At 36.1% G+C, this 23,096-nt stretch overlaps 2 protein-coding genes across 2 annotated transcripts in view; both read right to left on the bottom strand.

Moving 5' to 3' along the window:
- Positions 1 to 672, bottom strand: part of PKD2L2 (polycystic kidney disease 2-like 2) — a 97,390-nt gene extending 96,718 nt beyond the window's left edge. Inside the window, exon 1 of the mRNA XM_006866216.1 lies at positions 642 to 672. Coding sequence (XP_006866278.1) covers positions 642 to 672 — 31 coding nt within the window. The remainder of the gene's footprint in view (positions 1 to 641) is intronic.
- A 2,076-nt stretch (positions 673 to 2,748) lies between these two features.
- MYOT (myotilin) lies at positions 2,749 to 19,962 on the bottom strand. Its single transcript, XM_006866105.1, has 9 exons — positions 19,607 to 19,962; positions 13,839 to 14,013; positions 12,544 to 12,648; positions 8,427 to 8,473; positions 7,717 to 7,849; positions 5,878 to 6,085; positions 3,706 to 3,871; positions 3,137 to 3,270; positions 2,749 to 2,921 (listed from the first exon to the last, which is right to left on the bottom strand). Exons 1-9 carry the CDS (start codon positions 19,960 to 19,962, stop codon positions 2,749 to 2,751), a joined length of 1,497 nt encoding a protein of 498 aa, XP_006866167.1.
- Positions 19,963 to 23,096: the final 3,134 nt, after the last annotated feature.

Raw genomic sequence — 23,096 nt, 5'->3', positions numbered from 1 at the left:
TTACAATGTTGGAAAAGAACAGTGGCTTTTAGCTGCTACACTGTGCCAAGGCGGGCTTCAGTGACTTCTGGCTTTTCTGATTTAGCCTTGTATGAGACAGGGCTAATTAGGGTTTTCCTCTGGGGGTAAGTTGGCAGTAGCTTAATCATTGCATACTACTACATTTTGGAACATGTATGCTTTCTCATTATTAGTTGTGTCTTAAAATAAACAAGCAAAATACAAAACAAGCAAAAAAAAAACAAAAAACACCCTCATCTATTCCCAATCTTCTCCATCTGTCAATTCACCTTCTTGGGAAGGCTGGTTTCAGCTGGAGAATAAAAAAGCCCTCTCATTGGGGTTCTGTCCAGGCCATGACCCCCTTGGTTCAAAAACGGGCTTCGGAGAGCTTCCTAGAAACGGTCTCGCATCTGGCAAGAGACAAGTGCCATTTTTTCCCTCAGGGTTTCAGTTTCTAGTCAGTGAATTGAGACCACTTGACCCTTTCCCACTTCTCAAGACAAAGCTCTGAGGGCTAAATGTGCATGCAGTCGGTCCTTTCTCACATGAATAGAAATTTGGTATTACAGGGTTCCTTCCCGGGTATCTGAAACTGCCAAATCAGACTCGTCCCACCCACTCCAAAACGCAGTCCTCACCGCCTAGGTGCCACCTGGAGGCCTCGGCCATGGCGGACCTGAACGAAGGCACCCGTTTTCCCAGCCCGACTCTGCTACGCCTGCGCAGTAGTATCGCGGTGTGTTCCCTCTACCTCATGCGCCTGCGCGAGACCCCCAGCCCCAGGGGTTCTAAATACATCACTAATAGCCCGTGTGCGTGTAATCAAAGACTCGTTGGGAAGCAAGTCGCTTGCGTGGGAGTTTGGGACTGCGGTATTTGTGTTCAGCATGAGTTTAGCAATTGAGAAAAAACAGACTTTGTGTCTGGGATTAATATAAAAACCGTAGTATGTCTAATTATTGCTGCCCTTAAAATTTAACGTCTTCACTTCCAAGTCCCTGAAAGGTAGGTTTCTCTCCGTTTCAGGTCTGAGGAAATCAAGGCTTTGAGAGGTTAAATAACTTACCTGAAGTAGAGGGCCGGTCAACGCAGTTTATGCCGAATGCTAAAGCCGAAATTTCTAACCTGCTGCAGAAACTGGTTAATATTAATCGAGAGTGTTGCTGGAAATAGCGCCCACTCTCTCTTTCCCCAGCATGACTAAAGAAAACGTTAAAATAGACTGAAAACAAACCAAAACATCATCTCTGCAGTGATTATGTAAAACGTCAGACCCCAAACAGGAAACTTCGGGATCCCAAGACCTATATCAGGCCCAGAAACTTTGCAGAGATAAAAAGGTTTGTAAACCAGGCCAGTGACCCCATAGTAGGGCTTCCAAGGAGCGGCTGGTGGGTTTGAACTGCCGACCTTTCGGTTAGTGCTTATCCCACTGTGCTACACCAGCTATAGAAAAGGCCAAAGAAATCTGGTTGTAAATTAAGGCAGCCAAAAGCACGCCAGGACATGGCAGGAAAGGATTCTCAAGTTGGTAAAATGGGAAATAAAACGGAATTCAATTCAGAAGCTCTAGAAGGCTGCCAGCAAAGAAAATTGCTTACCAGTGTTGAAAGTAAAAAAGTCACTTTTGTTATTTCTCTGAAAGAGATGTAGGTAAATGCTGTTTTTTTGTGTAGTTAAAAAGAAAACTAGGCCATCAGAAGTGAAGGCCAAGAACTACCAATGATGAAAGGAACAGGAGAGAACTAGCAAAAGGCAATATAATAGGCACTGGGGAACGACCTGAGAAAAAGAAAGAGTTACCGTGCTAGCTTGAGAATCGTTTTATAAAAGGATTTGCCCTTTCCTGCAGTTGGACGCTTAGACGCTCAAAAAATTATGCTTTCTGATGTGACAGACTACACACTGAATAAAGTTGAAATAGAAAAACACCAACATGCAAGTATCTGAATTCACATTAAATATGGGAGGTATACAGATAACCCACTGAGTTGGATAGACCCAAAGATCTTGAAGAATTATAGATCTATTTGTTTACAACAAAATGATCATTTCAGGGTCAATTCAGTCATACTTGAAGTTATGGTGGCCTTTGAAGTATAAATCATAGACAGTATAGCTCAGTTTCAGAAGACACCAAGAAGACAGATTCTAGAAAATAATAATGGCGCCCTTTGGGAATTTATTATAGGTTTTGCTGAGTGTTGTTTGTGGTGGTGATGTGCTGTGGAGTTGGTTCCGACTCAAAAAAAAAAAAAAAGTTTTATTTTAACGGTCTGGATTTTTGTGGAGAGGAAACAGTCTTTTAAATGCTTTAAATTTTATTCTCTTTTGACATAAAACTATGGAACACTCAGATAATCTATACCATGTTAGTATTCCTATAACAAAAACAGGTAATATAGTATTTAGGAATGGTACCAGTAAACTTTATCTTGTTACAAGTATTAGAGTGTTTAAAATGTTGATAATAGTTCATAACCTGTCAGATGTATATGATTTAAATATTAAAATTTCACATTTTAAGATAATTTTCTATAGTTACAAACCCATACACTCAAGATTTTCTGTAGGCTTTACAGACCAGAAAAGTATATAGAATGTGCAAGAGTCAAAGGAAAAATAATATGTATTAGCTATATTACCTAATTAAAGCAATAATCTGTTAATACAGCTATGGGTTTATTTCAAAAATTTAATTGACTATATTATTATTAATAATATTTTCCAATGTTGGTAAAGTTATTAAAGTTCTTCACTTTCATAGAGTCCAGATTGAGCTGCTAGACGCTGAAACTCTCCTTCTGGGTTAAAAGCTTGTTTCACATCCAAACCTTTCCCATTGAGTGCTAAATATTTGCTGAAAGTTGGTCGAACACGTAACTGCTTTGGAGCTGGAAGACTTTGGTTTGGACGGGCTGAAATAAATAAAATAAAAGTTAATTCAGAAAATCTATTTTAAACCAAGTGGTTTGTACTAGATAATCATTATCATACAGGAAAGGAAAAAGAATCAAAACTGATTACATGTGTGTGGGGAAATTCCTCTGACTTTATGCTATGCTGAGCTTTGCATTTTTTTATTAATCTTCGTTAAGCCCTTTAGAACACCTGGGTTGTTAGACTAATGTACCTGTAACATCTAATCTTGTATTGCATGTGGTCACTCCAGCTTCATTAACTGCAGACACAGTATACCACCCAGCATCTTTCTTGTTTACATCTTTTATCAGCAAAGTAATTCTTCCAGAGTTATCATGATACAAGCTGAAAAGAAACATTTTTAACATAAAAGTTCAGGAATTAATTTTCTTGTGAAAGTTTGTTATTTCTCGACCATTAGAAAAATGAAAAATAACCATTTGAAAATTCTGAAGCTATGTCTAGTCAAATAGCTGTTGGTTTTCTTGAGTTAAGTGTGGCATTGTAGGATAAGCACTGGACTGCTAACTGCAAGGTCTGCAGTTCAAACCCACTAACCACTCCTTGGATACCTTATATATTGGATCTCTATGAGTTGGAACCAACTCGATGACACTTAACAACAGCAATCTTGGTTATGTTATTTTTTTTTCTTAGCCATCTTTCTTTATTAGTAGTAAAACTACACAAATACAGTTTATAAATGCATGCCATTTTTAGTGTTTTTGAAGTATATCTAAATTGATCCAAATAAACTCAAAGTTTAGGTAGTTATCCTACCTTATTCGGTCTGTGTTGAATTGTACCATTTCATTATTTCTTTTCCAGAAAAGCTTTGGTGGAGGTATAGCCGAGATCTGGCATTCTAGTTTCACTGAATCTCCCTCAAAAACTTTTTTGCTCTGTGGTTTGTAGATAAACATTGGTGCTCTTCTATGTTCTTTTGCTACATATTAAGAAAAATATTTCAAATATTTGAAATATTGTGGGAAAAGGCATTTAATCAAATCAAAGTATTATGAAGTGTGTACAGTGATATAAAGTTTTTAAAAGTATCAAAATTTCAAAACTTTATGTTTTAGATTCAGATAAAATGATATGCAGAGCTACTATATACCATTCAGACTTCCAAAACAGTAATGCATTGAATGTATAATCATGTTTCATGCAAAGAATTTAATGTTATTTTCATTCATCATCTCATTTACAGAGATGAGTGGTGGAAAGGTTCAAGTTCCCTATTTGTCCTACCAACTATGCCAAATTGGGATAAATTTAACTTATCTGAGCCTCAGTTTTATGTATTATACAATGATTTCTAATTAGTAGTGAGTCCTGGTATGCTGCTGTGGGTTAATGCAACAGACTGCAAAGCCGTTTGAACTGCAAGGTTGGCGGTTCAAGCTCACCAGCTGCTCCTCAGAAACCCTATATGGGGTCGCTGTGGGTTGGAACTGACTGGACGGCTCTTAACAACAACAACAACTGGTAGTTCAAGCTCATCAGCTGTTCCCCGGAAACCCTATATAGGGTTACTGTGGTTCGGAACCGACTCGATGGCACTTAACAACAACAACAACAACTGTACCTTCCATATAAGACTTTAGTGCGTGTGGATCAATTGAGATAATGAATGAAGAGGCATACTGTAAACTATAAAGTAGTATGTAAATATCAGTAGTTACTATGATTTAATTTTTATTCAGATACCTCAGGGGAAAAAAGATACTGTCATACAGTATCTCTGGTTTTTCTGATATTGGATAGGTGACTGCCAAGACCTCTTTCAGTTTTAGCATTATAGTATTTGTGGAGCTGTTGGCACAAGAAGGACTTGTCTAAAGCTCAGTCACTTGAATTATGTTTTTCTGATTACCATCTCAACAGTTTTTCCCTTAGACTGTGGTCCCTCAGTTTAAAATAGAGCAATTATAAAGATTTTGGTAGAATACAAATTCAAGATAATCGTCTGTCCTTTAACCTGATGAAGATTTATATACTAAATGGAATTATAGCAAACATTCTCTTTTCAGTGGTGGTGGTGGGTGTTGCCATGGAGTCGGTTCTGACTCATAGCGACCCTGTATAGTGTTTCTGAGGCTATAAATCTTTAAGAGTGCAGAAAGTCTCATCTTTCTTTCAGAATGACTGGTATTTTCAAACGGCTGACCTTGAGATTAACAGTCCAACTCATAACCACTATGCTACCAGAATACTCTGTTTAAATCATTATTGATGTGATATATTTAAAGCACTTAAGTTGACAAATTTTAAAACTAAGGACATTAGTTTTGTAAGGAGTCTGGTGTGGTGCTACAGGATAAATGTACTGGACTGAAGAGGTTGGTTTGAATCACAAGGTCAGTGGTTCAGATTCACCAGTCGCTCCTCGGAAACCCTATACAGGGTTGCTATGAGTTGGAACCGACTCAAAGGCAGTTAACAACATCAATTATATTAAAGAAAAATTGAGACATAAATTTTTGTCATAATTAAAGATTGGTTTTCTAGTAAAGAGAACATAACTAAGGCTAAAAGTTGACATGTTTAAACTGTATGTAAATTATGACAATTCTGTAAAAGAGTGACCAGATTGATTATGGTATTTTAGGCTGTAAGCCAGAGAAATGATTAAGACTAAAATTTTCACTTTGGGACTTTACAGTTATACTAGAAATGCTTATATTACCTTATTAGGTCTTTCTTATGGTGTACCATTTCTTCTTTTCAATAAAAGCTTTGGTGGTAGATCTGTCATTTTGGTGTCATTGAGTTTCCCTTGTAATTTTTTTTTTTTTTTTGGTATGTGTGTGTATGGCTTATAGATAAAAATTGGTATTCTTCTAGGTCGTATAGACATTAACCTTGAATATAAAGTTCTCTGCTTTTAAAAGTTTTCTTTTTTAATGCTACTGGATTTTAAGAAATTCTCAAGAATCTCTGAAGGCTTACCAAGGACATCCAGCTGCACAGTAAAGGTGGCTTCTCCTGCTCTATTCTTGGCAACACATACATAATCCCCTGCATCTGAAGTTCTGACCACTTCAAAGATGAGTGAATGAAAACCCTTCTCAGATACTATCATTTTGTGTAAATCATCTGATTGAACTAGTCTTCCATTTAGATACCATGACACATCAGGAGCTGGCAGTCCACTTACCTAGAAACAAAAACACAGGGAGATGACAAAAATTTAAAATTCACTGTCACTAGAACCTACTTGTCTATTTATAAATTATAACAATTCCAAATCGGAGTGGGTATGCGTTTAAAAGTCTAAAGTTAGAGTTCAAAAAGGTATTTGTGTTTAATACTTTTTAACAAAACAAAGTGTTTAAAACCATTGAAATAATACAGTATTTTCAGACTATTTTGAACCACACCTAGCTCTTTCTCATGCAAGCTTAGGCTCTTTTAAGATCTTTTAATGACTGTATTTACAACATTGTTGTTGTTGTTGTTAAGTGCTGTAAATCTTTACCAGAGCAAAAAGCCTCATCTTTCTCCTGTGGAATAGCTGGTAGTTTCAAACTGCTGACCTTAAGGCTCGCAGCCCGATTCATAACCACTACACTACATTATATTTGGTCTCTAAGAGAAGTTTGGAAGTCATGTGGCTTTTTTGGTTAATGCTGACTCCAAATAAAGCCTCACAGGCGCATATATATGAAGCTTGCTGATATAATGAATAGCCTCTTGCAAAACAGAGTGTACTTGGGCCAGAATTCTGGTGTATAAATAGTAATTTGTTAATGTTTTTATATTAGACATAGCAAGTCCACACACTATTATTTATAAGAAATCTGTAAAAATATTTTTAAAAGTATTTCCCTAGTGTAGTGGTTACGAATCAGGCTGTGAACCACAAAGTCAGCAGTTTGAAACTACTAGCTGTTCCGCAGGAGAAAGATGATGTGTTCTGCTCCTGTAAAGATTTACAGCCTCGGAAACCCTGTACAAGGTCACAATGAGTCGCAATAGACTCCGTGGCACATAACCACCACCACCACCACCACCAAAATGATTATAATAAAATTGTAAGTTCTTCTAAAGATCTATTCTAGCTTGAAGAACTCTTTAGTTGGAGAGAAAGCAGGGTAGCCTGAATTATTTTGATGAAGGAGAATTGGGAATCTTATTAGTTATGAAAGCTTCACTTCTATGGAGCACTTACTAGATGGTAGTCACCATTGAAAGTACCATGGACTTTTAAGACAAATCTGTCTTAAAAGAAGTACAGCCAAATTGCTCCTTAGAAGTGAGAATAGCAAAACTTCTCTCTTGTTCTTTGGACATGTTGTCAGCAAGGCCAAGTCCTTGGAGAAGGACATAATGTTTGGAAAAATAGAGGATCAATGATAAAGAGGAAGACCCCCAATGAGATGGGTTGATACAGTGGCAGCAACAATGGGTTCTAACAGCAACAATGGTGAGGCTGGTGCAGGACTGGGCAGTGTTTTGTTCTGTTGTGCATAGGGTTGTTATGAGTTAGAACTGATTCTATAGCACCTAATGGTAACAGGCACTATTGTGAGTACCTTATGCTTAGATTTATTATTATCGTTTTACAGATGAGACAGAATCACAGAGAGATTAGTAACTTGTTTAAGGTTGCAGAGCTGGAAAGTGGTAGAATCAGGATTCAGACTTTGTGTTTAGCTCCAGGATTTGTGTTCTTTACTATGCATAGTGTTTCTCAAGGTGTGTGGCAAGTTATGAAGTAGAATGATGACACTTTACACATCAGTATCCCATTGTTAATTTTTTCACAATATTTTTGAAACCTCTTACTTTAAAGTCCATTCTGCAGAATCTTCCTTCTTCAATTGACATGTTTTCTGGCACTTGAATGAAACGTGGTGGGTAAAATTTCTCTTGGATTGCATCCTGATCATTCACATCTCCCCTCGAGGATGATCTACTTCTACAAAAATGTTTTAACAATAGTTGCATAAAAGTCGTTCTTTTTTTCCATTCACACAAATATAATTTAGTCACAAAATTTGAACATCAAGAGTACATTTTGGCCTGATAGTGTAATAACAATGGAGAAAGGCCTTAGAGTTCTGTTTAGCTGAGGCATATTTGATGACTTAGGAATTATCGTAATGTAGAAACATCTGGTACAAGTTATACATCTCTATTTCTTTTGAAAAGTCATGAATAGATGAAGAAACTCGTCAATTCAAATGTAGATTACTGTTCTTGTGGTCTGTTTTTATTATGTGTGTGAAGATTTTATAATTAGAATTTGGTTTCCATTGGCATGAGAAAGTTGTTTAATATAGAAATGTGGTCCTGGTTAATTTGACCAAAACATTAAAAACCTGCCTCTGAGATATTTTGGATAATTAACATAAAATATTTGATCATCATCTTGGACATGAGAAAATTTATATTGTTTTAAAAGTTAGTCTGAGGGCTTTATAAATATTTATATTTTAGAACAAAACATTTTAAGTACATGCATATATATAGATTTATGAAAATTTTATTTTTACCTTACTTGTGATGTTGGAACTTGCAGTCGTGCATGTTCTGAGTTGTGCTGCTTGAAATTAAAGCAAAGTGAAAATATTAACATGCAGTTGTTAGCTTGAAATACAACAGAATTAAGAATTAAGTAGTTGTATTTTAAAGGAGGGGCCTGATGTGGCGCTGTAGGATAAATACTGGACTGCTAACCCCAAGTTCGGCAGTTTAAAATTACAAGCTGCTCTGCAGGAGAAGAATAAGACTTTCTGCTTCTGTAGAGATTTCCAGTCTCTGGTAGCGTAGTGGTTACGAATCGGGCTGCGAACCTTAAGGTCAGCGGTTCGAAACTACCAGCTGCTCCGCGGGAGAAAGATGAGGCTTTCTATTCCCGTAAAGATTTACACCCTCGGAAACCCTATACAGGGTCGCTATGGGTCGGAACCGACTCGATGGCACTTAACAACAACAACAAACACTATACAGGGTCGTTGAGTCAGAACCAACTCAACAGCACTTAACAATAACAACAGTTGAAAGAACAATTTTGGTCAGTGATCTACTACTTATGAAATGAAAGGTACAGTTGGGCTACATTTGTAGAGGTATGGCGGTTGTTGTTGTGTGCCTTTGAGTCGGTTCAAACTCATAGCAACCCTCTATAGGGTTTCTAGGAGTGGCTGGTGGGTTTGAACTGCTGACCTTGTGGTTAGCAGTCTAGTGCTTATCCTGCAGCACCACACCAGGACTCAGAGTTATGGTTGTTTTGTTTTTGTTAAGTGCTGTCAGGTCGGTTCCAACTCATAGCAAACCTGTATAGGGTTTCTGAGGAGCAGCTAGTGGGTTTGAACCACAGACCTTTCAGTTACTAATCCAGTGCTTATTCTTCAGCACCAGAACTCCATAGTTATAGTTTGTTCTGTATATATTTAGCTTATAAACATTTAAAATACACTATCTTGCTATTATAGCAGGAAAGTTTCAAGACTAATAGGACTTTTCAACAGGTATTGATTATTTATAAAAATAAGCTAGACTTTGAATTGAGGGTGGTTTATTTTTCAGATTACTATTTTATAAGAAAGGGAGACATGCCCCTGGTGTATTTGAAATGGGAGTACAGGGTACAGATTGTTCTTCAGTAAAACAGGAATAGACATGTAGTCACTAGTGTTGGCAGTAGGTATAGGGTATTATGTCTCCTGCTAAAAAGTGGCACCAACAACAATAAACACACATTAGATTGGAAAATTCTTCCCTTTTTAGCTCATGGCACAAAACTCTAATTGATGCCATAGGAGATTGTGTAGAGCTACAAAAAAGCCTCGAAAACAATAGTAATCACTTCTTGTTTAATAAGATCTGTTGAGTTTAAGTAAACATCTTTAACATCAGAAAACTTTTTTATTTGAAAATCAAATCAGGAATTGAATTAAAAAATTGTCATGTAATTAATTGATTATATATTAAATATAAATATCTTTTATATCTTCTACTGTACTTGGCACAATGGGAGACATGAAGAAGTGGAAAATATTGTCTTTACTTTCCAAACTACTAAAATACATCTATAAAGGAGTCCTGATGTGGTTCTGTAGGATAAGCACTGTACTGCTAACTATAAGATCAGTGGTTCAAACCCATTAGCCACTCCTTGGAAACCCTATACAAGGTTGCTATGAGTCAGAAACAACTTGACGGCACTTAGTAACAATGACAGGAACACATATCTGAGTATAAAGAATTTATTTTGAGGTATGCCTATTTAGTTAATGTGTTTTGTCATTTTAAGGCAAAATTATTCCACCTGTGTAACAACAATTTTTGTTGAGTGAGTCCTGGTGTGGCACTGTAGGATAAGCACTGGTCTGCTAATCACAGGTTGGTGGGTCAAAACCATCAACCACTCTTCAGAAACCCTATAAAGAGTTACTATGAGTTGGAGCCAATTTGACCACACTTAACAACAACAGCATTGTTCTCTAGGAGTCCCTGGTTGTACAAATGGTTAACATGCTCAGCTGGTAATCAGAAGGTTGAAGGTTCGAGTCAACTCGTTGGTGCCTTGGAAGAGAGGACTGGGAATGTACTTATGAATAACTGATAACGCTGTGGAGTACAGTTCAACTCTGACAAACATGGGTCACCATGAGTTGGAATTGATTCAATAGCAGCTGTTTCAGTTAAACATCAAAACAACTGGGCAGTTCACTGAACAAACAAATAATTTTTTGATAAAAAAGAAAAGCTAATGAAAGCCTGAAATATTCAAACTGAATCTTTTGCTTTTTTTCCATATTTCATTTGTACCATAGTTTGATGACATTTTTGTAATGTTTGGGTATATTGTTTGAAATGTACATAAAAATGTAAAATGTACTTTTTCTAATTTCACAGTGATATGTTATTGCTGCTATCTTTTTTCTTGGTGTTATCACCTTCATTTTAAAGTTATTATAAAAATGAATGAGAAAAACAGTGCAGCCTGGTCTTTGGAATCATATGCTGTGTACATATAAGTCATTATCAACAGAGCATTGCTTTGTGCCGTTTCTACCAATAGAATTAGATTTGTGTCTTATTCCTGACATAATCTCCCTTACCAAGTCCAGAACCAAGTCCACAGTATGTGCTTCATACTTTTATACATCAGTTGAACAAGTGAATGAATGCATGAAATAATCAGTAGCCAAAAAGAGGTGATGGCATGGAGAGATAGAGCAGCTGAGGGCTCTAGACTCATGGAAAGAGAAAGGCTGTGTGCTAGCCGGCAGGAGGCTGGCTTGCAAAATATGTCCTTTGATTGTTTAAATGATTATATAGTCCTGCATGTTTTTTTGTGTACGTCTAAAAAAAAGAGGGAATAGAGGCAAATACTGTTAGCCAATGGTGCATGGAGGGAATTGTAATCATCTCACTGAGACAAAATACAATTGGTTGAGTGCAAAACCAATGTTCTCCCATATAAACTACCACTCAATTCACAATAAAAACTTAAAAAATAAAAGAGAAATTCAAGTTGTAGTTTCATTTTCTAGTTACTTATTCTAATAGATCATACTGCATCATTTTTGTATGTCTAGAAGTCCTAGTGTGGTGCTATAGTATAAGCACTGGACTGCTAACTGCAAGGTTCACAGTTCAAACCCAGCAGCCACTTCTTGGAAACCCTATACAAGGTTGCTATGAGTCGAAACAAACTAAATGGCTCTTAACACCAAAAAGTACTATTCAACAGAACAAAAACTTGTTTTTTTGTGCTTCACATATTTGAAAGTTTGGAATTTTTGAGTGGCCAACATTATCCCTCTGGTTCCCAGTTTCTTATAGGCTGTGGGAGGGCATGAAAGATAACCAGAGAAGGGAGACAGAAAGATAAGGCAATAGCATTTTTCATCTGCTTCCCAACTGTGTATTTGTATTTGGGGTTAAATTTATTTAGAATAAATCTGGTTATGTGCAAGCTTGTGGGATATTCATTTTATGCCCTGCATAAAAGTAATTCTTTCTTGTAAAGGATGTTTTTTTTGTTAATTTTAGAGTCATTCTTAGAACCATAACTCCTTAGTTTTTTTTTTTGTTTTTAATCAGCAATTTTGGATATGGGAACATGACAAAAGGAATTGGATATTTCATGAATACTACAAGTATATTTTAAAACACTGAAATGAAAACTTATAAAAAAGGTTATAATTACTTTGTTTTAGAGTTTTATCATCTGTCTTGTTAAAGATTTCCAACTCATGAATTCTCTTCTAATTCAGACATGATAGAAAGAGTTCTTAGTCTAACTGACCCCAAAGTGTCCAGATTAATAGCCTTCGGGTGGCTTGACTTTTTGACATTTAATAGCTAGGTAGTAGAAAATACATATTTCAGCTCATCATGGCCCTTGTATATTTAATAAAGCATGGAAAACATTGACTTAATTCATACTATTTTTATGTTTTGTTTGTCATTTCTTTCATGTTATTCTAAAAAATCCAAGTAGTATACAACATAACAAATAACTTCTAAAGTAATGACAGTTACTTCAAAATTGCTGATTTGATTTTAAGGCAAAGAAAAGGACAAAAAGAGGAAGAAGGAGAAAGACAATTGGACAAAAGAAAAGTGCTTCAGTTAGATAAAAACTGTTTAATTTACCTGTGGTGAATCTTGTGCTTCGTTGTCATTTTGAGTTTGAAATACAGCAGCTGCGTCCTGTGGTCCTAGCAATCTGCGAGCCATTTTCTCCTCATATGTTAGCCGCTTTAAAGAAATGAGCCATTAAAGAGATAGTCATGTAAAAAATGTTTCCTACAACTTTTACCTTAAAATTGCCACTCTAAGTTAGAACTGCAAAGAAGTATAATTTTAGCTATTAAATCATATATTTTTAAAAAGCTTTTTCTAAGCGATATAGTATTTCCCTTTTATTCTAGTGCCACATCCCTCATCTATAATAAAGATTCACTTTGGCTTGCTTTTCACTTCTAGGAAAGTCAGGTATTTGTTGTTAAGTGCCATTGAGTCAATTCTGACTCATGGGGACCCTGTTTGAGAGGCTGGTGGGCTTGAACTGCCAACCTTGCTGTTAGCAGTCCTGTACGTATCCTAAGCGCCACACCAGCTGTAGTCACTCCTAAAGAAAGCTTTTCCAAATAAGGGGAAATTCTCTCCCTTCCTCCTTTTTTGCATGTTCCAATCTAGAAATATAGTACTACATGCTGTAATATTCAGAAATAACATTAAATGAACACCAAGTGTTTAACTGTTAATTTGTAATGGAAAACAGTGAAATATTAATATATAGGAAAATTTGGTAAAGGATATGTTAATGGCATTTGCATTGAAGGCATATAGTACTGTTGGGATTTTCAAAGATAAGTGACTATTGTTGTTGTTATATGCCATCGAGTCGGTTCCGACCCATAGCGACCCTGTATAGGGTTTCCGAGGGTGTAAATCTTTACGGGAGTAGAAAGCCTCATCTTTCTCCTGCGGAGCAGCTGGTAGTTTCGAACCGCTGACCTTAAGGTTTGCAGCCCGATTCGTAACCACTACGCTACCAGAGCTCCTTAAGTGACTATATAATTGTTAAATAATAGGAATGACAGCTATATTTATTTTCCCATCAATGTTATACATGAAAGTATACAAAGAAGCCGGGTGGTAGTATTTCCTATTAGTATTTAGCTATCAGACATTTTATGAGAGGGTAACGTTTAAAACAGAAAAAAAATTCCAGTTGATTTGCTTCATTCTTTTACTACTGAAAGCCAAGAGGTAATTTCACATAAGTAAATATAAGATAGAATCCAAGTATCCCCTCTTTTTAGCTAATCCTATTTCTTGTTGATAATATGGACTATAGGTCTGTGAGATTGAAAGAACTTTCTTATTCAGAATAGGTGTGATAGCTTAATAGATTTTTTGTACAAAATAGACATCTTGCGCACTTGATTTCCATTGTGAAGAAGGCTGTCTTTGCATTTCAGTTTTCTTTCCAAATCTTGAATCAAAGCTTCTTTGGATCCTTGGATTTCATGATCAGGAGTCCTTGGTGTGGGTTTCGCATTCGCAGGTTGAGATGGTTTAGCATTTACAGGTTGGCCAACTGAGGGTTGCTGATAGCTTTAAAAAGGAGAAAGAAAAGATTTTTTTTTTTTTTAAAAAGAAGGTCTTTAAAGTAAGATATGGTATCTAAAATAGGATTGGTCTTATTTTGTGTATCATTTTTAGATATGTTTTTGACTTCTTAGTATTACTAGTGTTATTAAAAACATTAATTGCCTTAATAGCAGCCAAAAAAGATTTTATAGGAATGATTGCTAGCTTTTCCCCCTTTATTCTTGGAAAATGAAAATTAAATGGCTGGAGGAAGAATTTAGATTATAAATAATAAGTATGTCCTTTGAAAATTTTTCCTAAAGAATTTGAGTATAAGTGATAGTCTACCTAACGGCAGCTTGAGAGCTCTTCCAACCTTACAAGTGAATTTCATAAATTTGATTGCAGGTGTTCAGGAGTGGCTCACATGGGCTCAAGAGAGTTGATTTTTTAGCATCTCTTCCCAGCTCTCTGTGGTCTCATGTTGATAGCTTGAAATTGGTGGTAGTAGTGGTGGTCATTTATACTGGGAAAATCAGTAAATGCCATAAACCATGGCTCTTTCCTCCAGAGCTAATTTTTAAACATTTATCACTGTACCAGTGGATATCTGTTGCTTTGAATTATATGGTCTCCTATTGGAGGAGAATATTCAAAGTGCCACGGGCTGCCAGAATAACCAATAGATCTGTGTTGGAAGAAGTGCAGCCAGAGTGCTCCTTGGAGGCCAGGATGGCCAAACTTCGTCTCTCATACGTCACACATATTCTCAGGAGGGACCAGTCGCTGGAGAAGGATATCATGTTTGATAAAGTGGAGGGTCAGAGAAAAAGAGGAAGACCCCCCCACCCAGCAAGATGGATTGGCAAAGTGGCAGCATCAATGGGCTCAAGTGTGGCAACAATTGTGAGGTTGGAACAGGATTGGGCAGTGTTTGGTTCTGTTGTGCATAGGGTTGCTATGAGTTGGTACCGACTTGATGACACCTAATAACAACAACAATTAATTTCCTTTAAATTTCCAGTTCCTATTCATTTTATGAAGTTCTGGTATGAATAAAGCACTGGACTACAAGATCAGTTTGAACCACAAGGTCAGTGGTTCAAACTCACTAGCCGCTCCTTGGAAACTCTATACATGGTCACTATGAGTCAGAACTGACTCAATGGCATTTAACAACAACAACAACTAATTTTATAAGGAGTCCTGGTGGCACTGTGGGGGGTAGGCATTGGACTGCTGACTGCAAGGATAACAGAAGTTGTCTACTCCCAGAAAGATCTGCAGTCTTGGAAATTCTCTGTAGGGTGACTATGAGTTGGAATTGAATATATGGCAATGTTTTTTGTTTGTTATTTATTTCATGTTATTCTAGAAAATCCAAGTAGTATACAACACAACAAATAACAACTTCTAAAGTAATGGCAGTTACTTCAACATTGCTGAGTTGATTTTAAGAGAAAGAAAAGGACAAAAAGAGGAGGGAGGGCAAAGAAAGAAAAATTGCAACAACAAAAGAAAGTTTCGAATAAAAAGAAGGCAAAGTTGAATAGTAATTGGAGTTTGGTTCAAGTCTTTATTCCAAATTCCAATCCTAAATTTGCTTCTAAACTGTCCTTGCCCTTCCCAGAGTTCCACTTTTGATTCTGAATGAGGTTAAGGGTAATATTACTGAGCTCTGTAATTTTAGATCTGTTAGGCAGCCACACATTTCACAATATTCAGTTTCCACCTAGTTTATTCTAGGGTTTTGAAGGTGCTAGTTTATATCATTCTGTTTAGTGTGAGAAACTTGGACACTGCCCTCAATGAATGTTTTATCATTATCATAATAAATGCTCTCCACTTATCCAGATAAGGTAGCCTTGTGTGCTAAGTAGAAATGTATCTTCTCTGAATAGAATAAATTTTAAAACTTTGTGCTGAGTTTAGGGACTTGGTTAGTAATTACCAGATTGTAAACATACCAAAAGAAAAAGAATGCTTATTATTCACTATTGTGTCATCTATATCCACTAATATCAAGCCTGGTTATGTTAAATGCCATCAAGTTGGTTCCAATTCTTAGGGACCCTGTATAGGATTTCTGAAGAGCAACTTTTGCGTTTGAGCTGCCGACCTTGTGGTTCACAGTCCAGTGCTTAGCCTACAGTGCCACACCAGGAGTGGTGGTGGTGGTTATGGGCTGTGGAGTCACTTCTGACTCATAGCAACCCTGTACAGGGTTTCCGAGGCTGTAAATCTTTATGGGAGCAGAAAGCCTCATCTTTCTCCCGTGGAACAGCTGGTGGTTTCGAACTGCTGGAGTAGGATATACTATATGTTGAGTATGAATGACAGTGTTTTTCATTGTATTCAAGATGGTGTATATTGAAAGTTGATGATACATATTTTACCAAACCAAAAGCCAAATCTGTTGCTATCAAGTTGATTCTGACTCATATTGACAGAGTAGAACTGCTTGATAGGGCTTCCAAGACTGTAAATCTTTATGCAACCAGATTGTCACATCTTTCTTCCTAGAGCAGCTAGTGAGATTAAACCACCAACCTTTCAGTTATCAACCTTGTGCTTAACCATTGTGCCACCAGGGCTCCAGCATTAGGTCTGCAGCATTGTCTATATAAATCTTTAACTAAAGGTTTGATCTGTTCAGTTAAGTAAAAGTGAAATCAAGTATTTTTTTCCTTTTTAACATAGAATTCCCAGGCAAAGTAGCAAAATTCCTTTGGGCTTATAGATCTTGAATATTTCAACTGTATAAAGTTAGAATCACTTTACTGTTTTGTTTTCACACCAGACTACTATTGTTATAAAAGTCATATGTGTTTATTAAAGTGAATTAGCATTAAAATATTTCTGTTTTCAGATTGTCATATATAATGTTACATATTTTAGAAATTCTGAAGGATTATTAAAACCAAGCTTGAGAATCAGTGATGTATATATAACTTTATTCGCTGAGTGTCCCCATATATTACCAGTTAGGATGACTTAAGTGTTAGGACCTGATAACAGCTTATATTTTTGAACTAATATTATGCTTGTGCACTTTTATTTTTCTATCATTAATCATCTCAACCCTTAATTTTGTTGTAGGTCAGAAATCTGAGTCACTGAGCAGGTAAGGTACTTACTGAACGCCACATAATCTACTTTTATGGTGGTGGTGGATATGTGTCGTGGAGTCGGTTCCGACTCAGGGTTTCTGAGGCTGTAAATCTTTGGGAGCAGAAAGCCTCATCTTTTTCCCACGGAACAGCTGGTAGTTTGAACTGCTGACCTTGAGGTTCGCAGTCCAATTCGTAACCACTGTGCTACCAGAGCTCCTTAACCTACTTTTATAGGAAGGGAATCATTATAAAGTAAAGAGTTATGCTCAGTTTCCAATTTGTGGTTTGATAATTTGATTAAATGATTAAAGGGCTTTCTAAGGAGCCCTGATTGCACAATAATTAAGCTGTCACCTGTTAACTGAAAAGACAATGATTGAAACATACCAATGATTGAAACATACCACATCTGTGGGAGAAGATGTGGCAGTCTGCTTCTGTAAAGATTTAGTCTTGGAAACCCTATGGGACAGTTCTATTGCATTTTATAGGGCTGCTATGAGTTGGAATCCATTCCACGGTAGTGAGTTTGGAAGGACTTTCTGCTGAGGAAAAGCTAAATAAAGCTTTCAGTCGTCTCTAGATCAGAATCAAGGGATTATTTTAGAAGATAGGGCAAAGTTAAGCCCATCATAACAATGAAGGAGTATGTGCACAAATGTTCAAAGGGCCAGAGCTTTTCACCCTGTACAGCTGGACATGGAATGGATATCAAATGACTTTGTGAAGATTATAAAAAGTTATCTATAGTTGCTGAAAATGGAACAGCTAAAACTAAATCTTTGATCTCTGTTTTTGGGACCTCCTATGCTTCATTTCTTATCCTCTCTACTTTTGCTTTCCTCCCTTCTCTTGTTAGGTCTGCCCACAGAGCTAAGTATGTGTTTGAGGCTCAATAAATACTTGTTTAATAGCTTTATTTTCTGGGCAGTCATGTGGAATAGAATTGCAAGACTTTACTAAGAAAAATAATCAGAAAAGATTTTTTCTTAATTGAAAAATGCTCATCATAGGAAATTTAGAAATAATGAATAGTTGATAGAAAATTACCATCTTGGTAAAATGTACCTGGAAAAAAATCTCTGATGTGTGATAAGGAGTATAATGAGAATTTGGAAAGGAAGAAAGAGAGTGGGCTGTAAATCCTTTAAGGCATTCTTTTAAATATTAGGTCAAACCTATGAGATTGCCAAGTTTGTAGGTTAATTGACTGACAGCCATTTAAAATCGTTCAGCCTAATACTAATATCTATAGATTCTGACAAATGTCTCTGGCTTTCCTGGTTTTTATTTTTTAAAATACTGAAAAGATTTCTTTGCAAGTTGAATTGCTGTAGTTGAATTCTTAATACTAGTTCTCTAGGTTTCCAGAGTTGTTAACAACAGAAATTTCTAAAAAATTGACATCTAGAAACGATGGAGACATTTTCAAGAATTGCAGGGGCTCTGTTAATAATCCTGCAACAAGACATTTTGTGAAGTGTCTCTGATTTAGTTTTCTGATACTCTAGCTAAGCCAAGGAATAAGAAAACTGATAGCCCTAAGTTTGCATAAGCACAAAGTATTCAGTCCATGTTTTAAAAAAAGCACAACCATTACATCCTTCACATCGGTTTCTCCCATGACAATTTTAGTGTTGTGGAAATAGTACATGCTTGCATAAGACTACAGGTATTCGTTCCTGTATTTATATCAGCCCAACCAATTTAAACAGTTTTAGCAAAGGAAACTCTAAGGTCATTAAGTCGTCATCTAGTCAAGTCTTCTTTCTCATCATGTTGTTGTTGTTATTAAGTGCTGTAGAGTCGATTCTGACTCATAACAACCCTGTATAGGGTTTCCAAGGAGCAACTGGTGAGTTTAAACCACTGACCTTGCGGTTCAAACCCACTTTGCAGTCCAGCACATAACCCACAGTGCCACACCAGAACTTCTCATCATAGTAAGGAACATTTATACACTTTAATGTCTGAATCGCAGATTTTTTTTTTTTCTTTTTTAAGTTAAGTGCATCAGAGGGGAAATGAATAGGAAGAAAAGACAAAAACAGAAGAAACTTAATAGCCTCTACTTATGTGAGAGGAAATCCTATCTGAAGAAGAGCAGACAGGTGTTCTTTGATCTCATCTGAGTCCAGAACCACAGGAATTAAATTCGCAGCATGAGGAATTTAGCTTAGAACCAGAGGGAAAACTCTCTGTTCTTGAATGTATTAGAAATCATGTGTGTGGTGTGTTTGAAGATGAAAAGTAATAGATTGTATAATTGTATGTCTTAAGGAGTGATTTGGGTTCAGCTCAGCATGGATACTGTAACAATGGGTCAACTCTGTTACTGCCAGTACCCTCCTCATTCAAGGTGTTCCAGGAGAATTATGGAATGAGACGTTGAGATCACATTGCCTTTTTAGATAGTGAAGAATGAACTGCAGCATACCCCCAAAGCTCAGATATAAGCTCACAATACATGCAAAATGTATATATATTCTTAGAAGCTCACTTACTTGGAGGCCATGGTGGAAGGTATTTTACTGCTACTGTAATCAGGCTGTGATGGTAATATGGAGCTGAGGAAACTGGCTGGGGACTGGTTATAGGTGGCTGTAACCCTTTGGCCTGGGTTGGAGCCAGTGAGCTGCTGGGGAGAAGCAGGGAAAGCTGAGGAAGACATCGTGATGTGAGAGCTCACTGTTGAGGAAGCAGAAAATCTTTTCTCTGTGCATTGGCTGGGCTGGATGATAATGGAAGATTGTTTGGTCTGGCTAGAGAAACTGGAGTTTTCCGGTCCTGGAGGCTGCAATCTGGAGCCACATGGGTTTTGGGCCTGGATGAAGTGTTTTGGACGTTCGTAGTTAAACATGTTTAGCTGGTATGTGGAAGATGAAGGCAAATTATTGCTATAATGATTTACTTCTGGAGGGTTGGGGTCCTGAATTTGGGATTGCAGAGCTGGAATTTCGGAAGGTGGCAGGGAATCAGAAGCAACCTTTTTCTGCCCTTCCTTGTTGAGATCCTGGGAACACTTTGCTTCTGGCTTCGATGGATTGGATTTCTCTTGAAGAATAATGTTCCTTTAAAAGGAGAAAGTAATTAATGAAAGCCACGATATTTGTTTAAATAACAATGCTGTTTAGTTAACATCTTTAGGCGTTCATGTGCTTTTAAGGTAGGCTTAAGGTTGTACTTTCTTGACTTTTAGATTTCTCCTTCCTTTATCTCTATCTTTGCACAAATGACCTTTTCTCTGACAATAAGAAAAAGGATTCATTGTTCATATGGGATTCTTAAGAAAACATGCCCAAGGACTTCAAGAAGTAGGAATGCAAAGTTGAATTTTCTAAGTTATTATTTATGAAAAGAAATTCTGTTATGTTGCTCAGTGTGATATTTTCATGGTCTCATGGTTAGCAGTTGCCCAGAGGTAATATTTCATTAACCACAGAAATTCTATGATTTAAAATTAATCATGGTTAAGTAAATAGCATTTCAGTGCCTATTAAGTCTGAATTCTTCTCATTGCTCATCAAAACAGGTTAAGAGACCTCCTGATAAATCAGTTAATTCATGTTTTAATGATCTGTTAAAAGTTAAAGTCTTGGTAAAACAAAGGAAGCAATATGTGTCTTCTGTAAAGACCATTGCTTTAATGTAAATATTTACTTCTTCATGTTTTCACAATTTCACAAAGTAGAATGGGCAACTACAATTCACCATTGTTAATTTCGAGTGAAAAAATTTAAATCATATAATTCATTGCCTCTTAATTGTACCTTAATTTCAGATTGTTCATAGTACCAAACTTAATGATAAAGAAGGAATATGTGCATGTCTGTCTGTCTGCATGTGTATAAGTTACTGATTGTATTCTAGAGCCTTTTGTAAAAATTTCGGTAAGTTTTTAGATTATACTTTCTAGTTATTAGTCTTGAAGTTCTTTTAATTATGTAGAGTGTTTTAATTATTTAACCTGTATACTGTATATTTTAGACTAATTTCAAAGTTGTTTTAGCTCTTTTTTACTTTTTTGAAATAACAGACAGGAAGTACAGGAAGTAAGGCAACTCAGAAGCAAGTCTCTGCTTTACCAAGAAGGGAGGCCACCATTACTCTCTGTTAACTTTGTAGTGAGTGGCGCTTCAATGACTAATTTGCCAGTACAGTTAGTCTTTAACGATTATATTTGCCTCTTCTTTCATTAGAGTGATAAACCTGAGCAGGGCTATATTACATACAAAGACTAGTCCTATAAATTATTGCAACACTGAGCTTTACTCAAATTATCAAGTAATTTACTTAAAATACATTTAGTTGGGTTTTTTTTTTTTTTTTTTACACCATATAAACCAACACTGAGTTAATGATAAACTTTTAACTAATAAAATTAACCAAATTGTTTTCATCAAGTCTTGTAGTTTTAAAGTTTCTATTTTGAAGATTAAATCATTGTTAATGAAACATTTCCAGACCAAAAATGTCATCCTACGGTTGTGCATGTAGTTTTGAGTTAAATTAAAACTAGCAGTTATAGGAAAGAACAAAAATACAAACAGTAAAAGAAAGACTAATGGGAAAGAGAAAATAAAAACTGAAAAAGTCATATATTCCTTAATTTCAAGTTTATGAACATAAGCACCTTCAACAAGAGTACATTTCAGTGATGAACTTTTTTAAAATTGTTGGGGAAAAATAGCCCAAGGAGGAGACTTAAATTAGATATTTACAAAAAAGACTACTTCAAGGCAAGTAGTTCTGTAGCTATTAAGTTGTATTTATTGAAATTGCAGACTTGAATCTGGGATTTGGTTTTTACATTCTTTTTTGTCCAGGTGAACTATTTAAACTGGTTTCAAAAATGATAAAAGAAACCGTTTAAAAGAAATTATTTAAGAAATAGTAAATGGTTTCCAGATGTGTTTCCTATTTTTTCTTCATACGAATATATTCAAAATGTAAATTGGACATTTTGGTACTGTTCTCTATAATTAACAATTACTGATATTATTGAAGCCCAATTAAAAACATATAATCTTTCAAAAGTTTCATTTCTTTCATATTTAAAAAAAATTTATATAGACATATACACATTCTAAAAGACTTTCCTTCATGTTTGAAGTATTATACAACGATTCAGTTCTATAACACATTATATAACATTATTGTTTTTATTTCAAATAATATTACATAGATTTTAAAAGGTTTTATAAATAAAGTACTACTTAGTCTGCTGTCTTAAAAAAAGTCTGAGCTTTCTTTCCTATCTTTAAGATAGCACAGACTTAGAAAAACTGAAAGGATATTTTAAAGCCATATTATGGTCAGATACTTTCATAAGACACACAACTACCTTTACCTCTACCCTTTCTATAATGATTTCCAGTTTTCAGTGGAATGAGTAGATCACTTTCTTTTAAAATCTTTGTATAATACCATTACAATGTTGTGGCATTCAGACTGTTTATCTGAAGGTCACCTTTGTATACACCCTTCTGATTTGGAAACAAAACAAAACAAAAACAAAACTCAAAACTGTAGCAGGAACAAAGAAGACACTTACCAGTAGTTTCCGAGGATGCCAGCTGGGTTTAACCCACTATTGAAGGGAAGGAAGAGGCATCCCCTTCCTTCACAGCCTAATCTAGTGGCTCTGTGCTTAGTATTATAGCACCACTGACTTTTATCAGCTGCCAAACAGTGACATCTGATGTTCTTGCCTGTCCATCTACCTATGCTGGCATGTCAAAGTAAGAGTCCACAATCTAAACAATATCTCAGATGTCTTAGTGATATTTAAGGAGTGGGGTTACATGAGCTTCTCCTGCAGGCCTTGTTATTTTAGATGTCAATTTTGACTATGAGCTGTGTAAGCTCATGGAGGAAGTACAGTAAATTGGAAGTGGGGAACGTATAAAGAGAACTAATTTTCTTTATTGTGATGGATTTGAATCTTCCCCATTGAAGAGAGAATGGCTTAAAAGAGAAAGAGAAATGGTCAGA

The sequence above is a fragment of the Chrysochloris asiatica genome, unplaced genomic scaffold, assembly GCF_000296735.1.
Source record: "Chrysochloris asiatica unplaced genomic scaffold, ChrAsi1.0 scaffold00087, whole genome shotgun sequence".
In the NCBI taxonomy this organism is placed as follows: Eukaryota; Metazoa; Chordata; class Mammalia; order Afrosoricida; family Chrysochloridae; genus Chrysochloris; species Chrysochloris asiatica.
Note: the sequence above shows the minus strand (reverse complement) of the source record. Positions and strands in the feature narration are given on the sequence as shown.

Coding starts and splice junctions, on each gene's coding strand:
- MYOT (XM_006866105.1), bottom strand. CDS start 19,962: ATGTTTAACTACGAACGTCCAAAACACTTCATCCAGGCCCAAAACCCA. Junction 6,086..7,716: donor TCTGCAGAATGGACTTTAAA/GTAAGAGGTTTC, acceptor TTTTGTTTCTAG/GTAAGTGGACTGCCAGCTCC. Junction 3,271..3,705: donor TTCAACACAGACCGAATAAG/GTAGGATAACTA, acceptor GTTTCTTTTCAG/CTTGTATCATGATAACTCTG.